This window comes from Camelina sativa, chromosome 6 (genome assembly GCF_030686135.1).
Source record: "Camelina sativa cultivar CO46 ecotype springtype chromosome 6, ASM3068613v1".
In the NCBI taxonomy this organism is placed as follows: domain Eukaryota; kingdom Viridiplantae; phylum Streptophyta; class Magnoliopsida; order Brassicales; family Brassicaceae; genus Camelina; species Camelina sativa.
Window position 1 is genome coordinate 4,910,774 of NC_141885.1, and position 12,526 is coordinate 4,923,299.

A 12,526-nucleotide genomic window follows, 5' to 3' on the forward strand; every position below is an offset into this window, starting at 1 on the left:
TTCTATATTTAGAACTTCGTTATCATTATGATATGTTAGTAGAGACATAAACTCCGCACTGGGTCTTGTATAAAGCGGTTTGATATTCTTGACATAGACACTCACCTGGAATTCGTTAGAGAGTTGGTGGTCAAACAGAAATCTTGTAATTGTGCTTTTACCAATCCCGGGAAGACCCCAAATCCCTATTATCCTCACTTCATCCAAATCTAGGCTTAACAACTGACTCGTCTTTTCCATATGAGCTCTCATCCCAACTAAGTCGTTGACACCAATTGATCTCATGGAAAGAGTCAGTTTCCTTGAAACATCAGTGGCTATATTCTCGATCATGGCTGCTTCTGTATTCCTGGATATATCAATGCATGCAGCGCATCAAGCAATGGTCAAAAATAACATGTTTGACATGCAAAAAGTGTTTTTCTTTGCCTTAATACTGTTTTCTTTAGGGCTGGGCAAAATAACCGATAACCAAATAACCGACCGAAACCGAACCGAAAAAAACCAAACCGAACCGAACCGAAATTTTTCAAATACCCGAATGGTTAGTAAAAATCTATATCCAAACTAACCGAAACCGAACCGAACCGAACCGACAATTAAATGGTTAACCGAAATATCCGAAAACCTAGAAGATATCAAATATTATATACTTAATATTATGCAAAACTATAAAATAAACTTAAAATATAAATTATTTCTAGATTTAAAACAATTAAATATTTTAAATAATCAATATATGTAAATGTTATTATTTTGAATTTACAAAGTTAAATACTATTTTGTAAAATTGAATCCATATTTTTCCCTTTTTTGTATTTTTGTTATTGTATATTTGGTTAATTTTGGTTATATTCGGTTAGTTTTGGTTATATTTGGTTTATTTGGTTAATGTTAATATAATTTATGTTAGTTATGGTTATTTATTTAAATAACCAAACCGAAACCGAACCGAAAGAAACCGAACCGAACCGAACCGAAATTTCAAAAATATCCAAATGGTTACTATATTACTATATCCAAAATAACCGAAACCGAATACAACCGAACCGAAACCGAATGGTTAACCGAATGCCCAGGCCTAGTTTTCTTAAACATACAAAATGTTAGAAATTTATGTAGGAACAGTGTCGCATTAATCAAGAATAATACCATCTTATAATTAATATGAATGTATATAATCTCAACGTAAATGTTGAAAAAGTTTGGTCGTTATAATGATTTAGAAAGTTTGGAATATAAGAGCCATTAACCACTTTATTCATTATGAATTGGTTTTGAGTTGGGTAAACAAATTAATATACTCATGCTTCCTCACATTGTACTAGAGCTAAGTAAACCCGAACAAGTCGATCTAACTGAGGCAGAAAACAAAACAATCAGTCCAGAATATATAAACCAAAGAATCATTTAATTTGGAAAAGTATCAGGATCATAATGGACCAACAATAGTTTATAAGAAACATATGGTCAGTCCACTCATTCCCAATTAGGCTTTAGTTGGGGTGATCATGATTCCACATAGAATCCACATATTGACCTTTTCTTATAACATTTGTATGCCCTTAAATTGAAGAAAAAGACTAACCAGTTGCTTGAATGGTAACCAGAAATTGTGACTTAGAAATTCTTTGCGGACATCTTCTCCATGGAAGCTCGGGAAAACATCATGGATCCAATTGCGAGACAAAGAAGATGGAGGTGATGAAAGACTTAACGGAGAAGACAAATCAAGATCTTTGTTATCTTGATAGAATATGAAATTTCCATAAAGCACGAGGAAGCCTATTGCAGCAACAACAATTGTTAGTAAAAAGGAAGAATCCATTAGTGTCGTGGAGAGAAAGATCAAGGACCTATACGGAGGATTGATAGACTCCAAAAATGTATTGACTCTGGACGTTGGCTTTGAAAATTTTGCGAATTATTACATCGTTGTCCCAGTTTGGTTTTCTTTGAACAAGTCATGATTGTGATTTCTTTGGAACAAGGAATGTTTATTGGGTATTGGAGTTGATGTCAATGTCGTTTGTGGGTCAAACATGGTTTTCTCTAGTTCTAACGACGTTTGTACCGCGGGAGAATTTTTTAGTTTTTGCATTTTGAATAATAATTTTTATTTGGTTTCTAAATTTCCAATTACTCAATATTGTGTATTAATTAATCATTTTATTTGGACGTATGCTATAACACGAAACAATGTTTTTTTCTTCTTCTTATGTTTTATATATAGTTTCTAACTTAAAAATGTGTTTATTTTTTGCATTTGTTCTTATGTTTTATATATAGTTTCTAACTTAAAAATGTGTTTATTTTTTGCATTTGTTATCAGATAATAAATATTAGATTTTTGTTTTGTTTTGTAGAATAATATATAGAGATATGGTAGATTAATGTGTTTTTATTTGAGGATTTCTAAACAATTTTAAAAATTTTGTTTGGATTTTTATCATTTACAAGTCTTTAGATTTAATCCCCGTAAAAGATAGAGACTTTTTACCTTGTGATGAGGTCAATCACAAGTTCTTCCCTGAGAAACACTCCAAATCTCTGTAAACAATCGTCCTTCCCCGTCGCATCGCGTCAGTCCTATGGGTTTAACACCAATCGGTTTATCTACGAGCTCCCATGTCTCGTTTCTTACAATCGAATCTAGCTCAGCTTTCATTGCGTCAATCCACTCCTTTTGATATTCTGCTTCAAGAAAGTTTTCTGGTTCTCCGTCAATCGTAAGAAGCAGTCTTCCACTTTCTTGATCTGCAAGTAACACATAGTCATTAAGATAAGCTGGTCGTCGTATGACACGACCTTATCTCATTGTTACTTGTTGATTTTCAGCTCCATGATTCACGCCATTGTCACCCTGCTCTGCTTCTCCTCCTCTTGGTTCATAGGATCTTGATCTGGATCATGATAGTCATTGTTTTCATCATTCCCCTGTCCATCTCCATTTTCTATGAATCCGCCATGAGAAAGCTTGAACATTCCTGGTGCTTCATCAGTTTCATTTTGAGGAGACCAGTCCCAAGCTTTTTTCTCGTCAAATACTACATCTCTACTAACCGTTATCTTCCTTGTGAGTGGATCATATAGACGATATGCCTTAGAACCCGGTTCTATTCCGAGATTGATCACACTTCTTGACCGATCATCTAGCTTCTTTAAATGTGGTCCGGTGATCTTGACGTGAGCTACACATCCAAAAACCCTTAAGTGCTCGATATTGGATTTCTTGGACCATAAGCTCTCATACGGTGTTTGACCTTGTAATGCCTTTGTTGGAACTCGGTTGATAAGATACGTTGAACAACGTACGGCTTCTCCCCACATATCATTCGAAACCTTCATTGCTTTAAGTAAGCTTCTGGTCATCTCCATTAATGTGCGATTCCTTCTCTCAACCACACAATTTTGTTGTGGCGTATATGGTGCGGTTAAGTGCCTAGAAACTCCATTCTCTTCGCAAAATCGATTGAAGTCAGTAGAAGTGAACTCTCCTCCTCTATCGGTGCGAAAGGTTTTAATGTCCTTGTCGGTCTGTTTCTCCACAAATTCTTTAAACCTTTTGAACCGATCGAACGCTTCACTCTTCTCCTTTAACAACATTGTCCACATATATCTCGAGAAGTCATCTATTAAAACAAACACGTACCGGTTGTTTGCTAGTGTTGGTGGTGATATTGGTCCGCACAGATCTCCTTGAACCAACTCTAACACTTGTGTTGCACGGTAAGTTGCTTTGATTGGGAACGTGTGTCGGGTTTGCTTCCCGGCTAGACATGCATCACATACGTTCATCTCACGTAATACTTGTGGCATTCCTACGACCATATCTTTTCTCACCATATTGTTCATGACTCCAACACTGATGTGACCTAGCCTCGCATGCCATGTCCATGTAGCTTCTTCTTCTTGAATTGAGAGACACTTCTGAAAGCTGATCTCCAATGGCGTTTTGTAGAGGCGGTTTGGCGACCTTATAACTTGAACTAGTAGTCGTCCGTACGAATCACTTAAGGTCAACGTATTTCCCTTCATCTTTACTTCACAACCATTCTTTGTTGCTTGTCCAAGGCTGATGATGTTATGTTTTAAATCCGGTATGTAATATATTTCTTTGAGAGCTCTTCTTTCACCCGACTTGGTCACAAAGACAATTGAACCTTTCCCGATAATGTTTACATACGACCCATCACCAAACTTTACTCGCCCCTTGATGTTTTCATCTAAACTTGAGGAAAACTCTTTGTTTCCCGTCATATGGTTGCTTGCGCCGTTGTCGAGATACCAAACACTTGCGGTGTTAGTATCGTAGTTATCAGGAAACACTTTATCTTCGTTCAAGAACACCACTTCATGAACGTACAGGGCTTCAACTTCTTGAGTCTCGTTTAGGTTTATTTCATGGTGTTGCAGAGGCTTATCGGGGCATCTTGAAGCATAGTGACCCGACTTGTTACACCTCCAACATACGACTTTTGTAAGATCTTTCTTCTTTTGATCCTTCTCTGAGATTTCTCCTCCTTGATTTTGACCGTTAAATGTACCTCGGCCTCGTCCTCGGCCTCGTCCTCTGCCTCTACCAAAACTTCCTCTTCCGGTACCCGCCTTTGCCTCTTGCTCCCCCTCGAAATCCACCGTACTCTCCACGGTAATTGGTGTTTGAGAACATGAGTTTACCTTGATCTTCACTCAAGGTCTCCTTCCCAACTCGTTCTTCATAAGCTTTTATCCTTCCTACTATATCTTCGAAGGTTGTTGTGTTTAAGTTGAGGACTTGTTCAAGAGATGCTACGATATAAATAAAATTTTCTCTTGGAAGTCCCGATAAAAACTTTTTCACAAGTTTTTTTCATTGATTGCTTCTCCTAGGGAGGCTGATTGAGCAGCGAGTCCTGACATCTTCCCTGCATACTCATCTACCAACTCTGAATATCCCATCGTTACCCGATCTAACTCTGCTTTTAGAGTTTGAAGTCTTGCTTCTTTCACCCGGTTTGCTCCCTGGTGACGAGACTTGATAGCTTCCCATAGGTTCTTCGCTAAATTTTGCTCTCTAATCTGCAAAATCAACGTCTCTGGAATCGACTGGAACAACAGAGCAATCGCCACATCGTTCATCTTCACATCGGCGGAGCCTGGTTCTATTGTGTCCCATACTTCGCTGACCCGTAGCGTGATCTTCATACGCATCGACCAAACTGTGTAGTTTGTCGATGTTAACATCGGACACTGGATCGAAGGTGACCCAAGGTCTTTGAATCGTTGTGGTGGATTGCTGTCTCCCATGCTTGAGAACAAGGCTTCTTTAACCACAGTCTTCTGCACAAGCTCTGATACCAATTCAAATCAAAAGAACTATGAACTTGAAAGATTAAAGAACAACTCTTCTTTATTGATTTAGAAACTTCTCAAAACTAAATCTCTTTCTCTCTTAGGTCTTATGGAACATCTCTCCATGACCTCTTATTTATATAGATCTTAGCAACCCCTAAATCTATATGGAAAAGGAAAAATTACAAAACTTCTAATATTTAGACCTTATTTATATTTCCTATTTTCTATCTCTTCTAACATCTTCTAGGAAGAGATCACTTAGTCTCCAAGTCTTGGAATTATCCAACACAAATAAATTTTCACACTAATGCTATACTGCCTATGTGCACCGTAATTAGTTGGTAAGTATCCTTTAATTCTTTCATTATAATTTGTTTCATCTAGTATTTTTTTTGTTCTTTCAGAATATACAAAGCATGTGTTAGAATTTTACAAACGATGCAACGTTTGTAACTATAGATTAGGATAGGTTTATTATGATAGGTTTGTAACTATAGATTAGGATAGGTTTGTAACTATAGATGCACAAGTTTTTTTTTTTTTTTTGTCAACAAAAGAAAATCAGTTCAAACGAGCCAATTTTGTGGAAAATCGTTTACAAACAGAACATGATGCGGACTTGTGCGCGCTTGGCGTGCCAAGGAGTCCGCCTTAACATTTTAATTACGAGAAACATAAGCTAAAGAAAAAGAAGAAAACTCCTCCCTGTCAAGCTTGATATCATCTAAGTACATCGCGAAGGCCGGCCATTCGTGGGGAGAAGACACCATGTTCACCAAATCAGAACAGTCCGTAAAGAAAACTACATCCCGGAAGCCATGGCCAATCATACATAGCATGGCCCAAAGAAAAGCTTCAACTTCAGCGTGTAGCAGAGACAGACTACGGCGATAGTTGGTAGCTCCTAGTAACGGGGACGCGCTCTGCAGAGAAGTACAACACCATCCTGCACCTGCAAACCTATCAGTCTCTTTCCAAGAGCCATCAACAAAACATCTATAACCGGAATAAATCGAAGGAAGAGGAGAACTACGGCCCTGGGGTTTAGAAGATTGGACCAGCGGAGAGGGATAAAACTCCTCCTCCAACACTTCCTCCTGTGCATGTAGCCAGGAGGTCGCTTCCCCTTCCGCCAGACGCACAACCACATCCGGTCGTTCCACTTGGTTCTCAAATACCTTAGCATTCCGTGCTTTCCAAATATACCACATGAGTCACGGAAAATTCACAACCTGTGAACCCGGATTCGTAGGCCCTAGTAAATGATCTACATTAGTGAATACAGAATCCGTCGGGAAAAGTTGAGGCCCAACAGGGACATGGGCTAAAGCCCAAACCTGATGTGCTGGTGGACATACAAAGATTGCGTGATTAATAGTTTCCTCCTCAGCCCCACATCTCGGACAACCAAGATCACAAACAATTCCCCGCCTTTTCAAATTTCCGAAACCGAAATACAGCCTGTCAAAACTTGCCACATAAAGTGTTTAAGCTTTGGCGGACACCGAATTTGCCAAACCCCTACAAGCAGGGAAGTAATATCTGGATCAGACCCGAAAGCCTGGAAGGCGTTAGGAGCACCAATACGCACTGTATCATATCCGGATTTGACCGTGTATTTACCAGACTTTGTAAAATGCCACCCAAAGTAATCTGCCCGCGGGCAGGTACTCAACGGGATAGCCTCTATCAACGCAACATCCTCCAGATCAAAATTTTCCAATAGCCGATCCCGACACCAAGTACGCGTCTGAGGATCTATAAAATGAGTCAACCAAAGATTCGGGTCCATAAAAGACCCTTTTGATAAAGCTGGTCTTGGGGATTGAGCTGGGACCCAGGGATCTGTCCATATAGATATGGAGTCACTCGAGCCAACCCTTTTAATAAGCCGTTTATTTACCAAAGATCGAGCAGATGTAATACTCCTCCACCCATATGAAGGGGAGTAGGAACGTATTGGTTCCATAGGATTGGAATTCCGGTAATACCTACTTTCAAACATCCTGGCAAACAATGAATCCGGAAACTCAATCAGCCGCCATAATTGTTTAGCCAATAAAGCCGTATTAAAATCATCCACATTTCTGAAACCCAGCCCTCCCAATTTCTTGCTGCTGCAAAGCTTATCCCAAGCCAACCAATGCATACCCCCATTCTGACCATTAGAGTTCCACCAAAAGTTGGCCACCGCACTGGTAAGTTTTGAAGTGATTGTTTTTGGTAACCAAAAACAAGCCATCACAAAACTAGGCACAACAGTTGCAACAGATTTAACCATCACCTCCTTTCCCCCTCTGGACAGCAACTTTGCCGCCCAACCAGTAGTCCGACTCTGTAGTCGATCTCGGACAAAAGAGAAAACCTTCGTCTTAGACCCCCCCCCCCCAAACTCTCAGGGATCCCTAAATACGATCCCATCCCGCCTAATGAGGTTATCCCTAGGACCCCCTGCATCTCCCTCTTAGCCGATTCTTCCACCGTATGACCAAACTGAATAGATGATTTAGAAAAATTGATTTGCTGATCCGAAACAGCCTCATACTGCTTTAGAATATCTAAAACAACACCACACTGATCCTTATCCACTTTACAGAAGAATAGACTATCATCTGCAAACAACAAGTGTGTGATATGAGGACATTTATTAGCCACTTTGATACCCGTTAACCGCTTATCCGCCTCCGCCTTCCGAATATTTGCAATCAGAACTTCCGTACATAGAATAAACAAATAAGGAGAAAGCGGATCACCCTGGCGTAGACCTCTCTGGGACTATCTGACCATTGGTTTGACCATCAATAAGAACCATATACTCTACCGAAGAGATGCAAAACATTACCCACGATATCCATTTCTCCGCAAAGCCCATCTGTCGGAGCAATGCCGCAACAAAACCCTACTCAACCCTACCATATGCTTTACTCATGTTTGTCTTAATTGCCATAAACTTCCCTTTGCAAGACTAATTGGTCCGCAGACCATGAAACATCTCCTGGACAATCCGAATATTGTGCGAGATCAAGCGACCCGGAACAAAGGCAGACTGAGTCTCCGAGATCAGACCAGGTAAAATTGTCTTTAGCCGGTTACACAAGACTTTGGACAAAACCTTATATCCCACATTACACAGACTTATAGGACGCAATTCCGCCATCCTGGTCGGTTTAGCCACCTTGGGGATAAGACAAATATGTGTCTGATTTAAATTTTTATCGAAACTATTATCCTCAAAAAACTGATTCACCAAAGACACCAAGTCATCCTTAACCACACTCCATGCCTTCTGGAAAAACAGAGCAGACATCCCATCCGGACCTGGAGCTTTATCCGGGTGCATCATAAATAAAGCCTTCCTTTCCTCCGCCTCAGTAGCAGGGGCTAGGCCTGAGCATAAAAACCGTACCCGAATACCCAATCCGGAACCCGACCCGAAAAATCGGGTTCGGGTTGGGTACGGGTTTGCCTATAAAACCCTATTGGATTCTATTTTCTAATACCCGTGGGTTCGGTTAGGGTCGGGTAATACCTGGTACCCGTTTGGGTACCCATTAAACCCGAACATATAAACATATTTATAATATTTATTATTAATATAATGCAATTACCCCAAAATTATGATTATAATTTTGAATATTTCATTTAGTTTTATACCTAAATATCAAAAATAATCAAAATATCTAAAATATTTTGTTATGTAAGTCAAAATTTAACTAAATTTATTTAAATTTAATTCTATTTTTTCGGGTACCCGGTAGTTCGGATACTAATCGGGTTCTAAAATTTGTAACCCAAACCGCCCTGAACCCGATAGTACCCAAACCGAACCGAATCCATATATCTAAAAATACCCAATGGGTTCTATTTTTCTAAACCCGTTTACCCGAACCCGAATGGGTAATACCCGAACACGAACGGGTTATCCGAATGCCCAACCCTAGCAGGGGCCGTTAACCTTGTATTATCTGCCTCCGTGATAACCGTGTTAACCTCACGTAAAGCCTCTTCAAAACCAGCTGGGTTTATCGACAAGAATAGCTCTTCAAAATATACCACAACCGTATCTCGAACAGCAGCCTCTTCCGTACACCAAATATCATGCTTGTCAAATAGACCAACAATCCGATTGCGTGCCCGTCTCTGTTTGGTTTGGGCGTGAAAGTACTTAGTATTCCTATCCCCCACCCGCATCCACCGATTACTACTTTTCGAGTACCAATGTATCTCTTCATCCCTATACGCCTCCCTCATACGAGCATGAAGATCTGAGATAACCTCCGGAGGGATAGCATCATCATTCTGAGCCACCTCTATTTGCCTCTTAAGATCCTCAATTAGAACCCTACCGTTCGGAGCTTGTAATTTGCGCCAGCGAGAGATCGCCCTCCGGCAGTTAACCACCTTACCCACAAAACCAGATGTGACCTGACCATGTACACCACTCCACCCTGAGGAGATTGCCTCCATTTAACCCTCCTTACCAACCCAACGTCTGTCGAAAGTAAAATTCTGACGTCGTCTCGGTCTTTTGACCCCAAAACTTCCCACCAAAAGCATATGATCAGAGGCGATCCTAGGCAAGTATTCCGTAACTGTATCGGGAAATAAATCATGCCAATCCTCTTTGCCTAAAGCCCTGTCTAACTGGCACCGTATAGGTTTCTTATCCCGCCAACCACACCAAGAGAGGCAATCTCCCAAATAGGGAAACTCTAAGAATCCACAATCCCGAATCATACCATTAAAGGAGAGAAATGAGGAGGCGGGACGCATCCGACCCCCTCGTTTTTCGTGGTTCTCTGTTATTTCGTTGAGATCACCAATAATGAGCCAAGGAGAGGACCGAGTAGAATTAATCCTTAGCAACCTTTCCCATACCAAATCCCGATTCTTAGGAACCGGATCACCATATACAAAGATTATGTTAATTATCCGACCCTTATAAACCGCTGCCACATCGATCAACCGATTAAACTCCATTAAAATCTCAAACATTAAAAATATCTTTATTATAAAAAAGAGCCAACCCTCCACTACAACTAATTGGTTCCACTGTTTTTAAATTATTATAGTCAAAATAGCCTACAAATTATTCTAAAAAAGAAAAAGACTGTTTTGCCTTCATGAGAAATAAAAAATCTGGTTTATGTTGATACCAAAGATCCCTGAGATGTCCTATGGTAGCTTTATTACCCAGACCTTGGCAATTCCAACTTAGAATATTCATTTAGCATATTTGCTTTGGGTGGCTTTCCCCCACCTGGGCCTCCCTTCCCCCCTTCCTGGGCTTTTGAGGCCTGACCACTCGCTCCTGAAGCAGACCCTTGTGGAGGCCTTTTCCGCGGAGATAGCAGCATCTGGGCGTTCCTTTTTTTGGCACATACGCCTCTCAGCATCATACCTTTGCCCTTTCGTCCTTTGTCGCCGGTGACAGCCTTGTTGGTATCCTCCGAATGACCCTCAACCTCCACACCACCCATGTCCTCCCCTGATGCATCGCTCATATCCTGGTCCATATCCCCCTCCCTATCTGCACCTTCACCGGTGACAGCCTGGTCCGCAGACGCATCTATCTCCATGGTCTTCTCAGAACCCATGACACTCCCGACCAAATCCAATGAACAAACCTCCCCACTCGGAGGATCCTTCGCTCCCAGCAAAGCCGATGGCAAAATCCCCTGCTCCCTAGCAAGAGTTCGCTCAACAAAGTCGACTGCAGGAACAGAAGAACCCTCACCTTGCTTCGCAAGCCCAGACTCTTGCTCCCCAATGTGTTGAGCCGCCAAAACTGCAACCCGATCCTTTTCCTGCATGCTGGTCTCCGATACATGAATGACCGAGACATCCACAGGAACCTGAACATCAGGACATGAGTTCGATATCTTTGGACTCACCCCGCCTTCCACAAGTGGAGAAGGCAGTATTTGCCCCTCCTCAGCAACATTATCCTCCTCTACAGAAGACTCCATAAGACCCACAGCAACTCCCCCTTCTTGAAAGAGAGCTTTCTTGACCACCTTCTGTTGTGTATGTTGTACAGCAGGATGACTTACAGCCTCCGGAGGTGGGACTACAGCAATGTCACCACGTTGTCGCCCTTTACCCCTCGCAGAACCGTGACCCCCACGCCCTTCCTGACGCATTTCCTGAGAGGACCCTGAGCCTGTGACTCCCTTGTTTCGTGAGAAAGATCCAGAAGAAGCCTCCACACGAGCCTTAGAACCACCATAACTTGCTCCCTTGTGACCCCCTCTACTATAACCAACACCCCTCTTTGAGTCAGCCAGGACCGCTCCTTTGTAACTTAGCGCCTGTCCCTGATCTTGTTCCGCCGTAGAACCCACTCTACCACCATGAACCGGTTCACGTTTCACCATTGGACAAACGGCCTCCTCATGGCACAAACTAAAACAGAAGGTGCACCAGCCATACAACCGCTCATAATGCAACTTAACGATTGTGATCTCACCATTGAAGAACTCAATATCTGTCTCGAAGCAGTGTGGTTTAAGACCATCAATGGTGACTTGGACTCTCCCTCTATCAATATCCACTTCCTCAACAACTCCCAACGCTGACCCAATGTCTCTGAACGTAGGCACTGCCCAGAACTGGATAGGCACATCAGTCACCCTAATCCAAAACTTAACTTTCCCCAAAAAGCTACTTTGAGACATGGTGACAACAGTGAACTTTGCCGAGAAAACAAAAGAGACACCGAAAAAAAACCCAAATCACTCAATTGCGATCCGATCCTTCCGAATAAAAAACCATACCTCAAGCTTCCAAAAACAGACAATCGCAATCCCATCGGATCCTGATCCTCCGTACCCTCCATCCAATCCCAAACTTTCCAAAAATCCACACGAAGGCAAAAAAAACCAAAAGATCTGAATATCACAACCCCCACCCGAATCCAAACATGGAAACCAGTGATCCCAAATCATATCTGAGACGTATCCCCCGGATCTGAGAATCCGTGTTACATAAACACATTCCATGAATCAAACATTTTTACTTTTATTTATTTGAGAATTACTTTTGTTACTCTAATTGTAACTTACGTGAGCAATATTACATTTCATCTATACTATTTGTATTTTTGTGCTTTTCTCGTAAAGGATGGACCAAACCGAATTTGTGATAAGGACATGTTTTACAAATTAAATAAATCAATCAGCAAAAATGC

At 41.2% G+C, this 12,526-nt stretch overlaps 2 protein-coding genes across 2 annotated transcripts; both read right to left on the reverse strand.

Moving 5' to 3' along the window:
- Positions 1 to 6,551: 6,551 nt before the first annotated feature.
- Positions 6,552 to 9,804, reverse strand: LOC147942282 (uncharacterized). Its single transcript, XM_087456001.1, has 5 exons — positions 9,333 to 9,804; positions 8,320 to 8,724; positions 7,786 to 7,949; positions 6,852 to 7,672; positions 6,552 to 6,768 (listed from the first exon to the last, which is right to left on the reverse strand). The coding sequence occupies exons 1-5, from the start codon at positions 9,802 to 9,804 to the stop codon at positions 6,552 to 6,554; spliced, it is 2,079 nt and encodes a 692-aa protein (XP_087312127.1).
- LOC147942283 (uncharacterized) lies at positions 9,805 to 10,317 on the reverse strand. Its single transcript, XM_087456002.1, has one exon. It carries the CDS (start codon positions 10,315 to 10,317, stop codon positions 9,805 to 9,807), a length of 513 nt encoding a protein of 170 aa, XP_087312128.1.
- Positions 10,318 to 12,526: the final 2,209 nt, after the last annotated feature.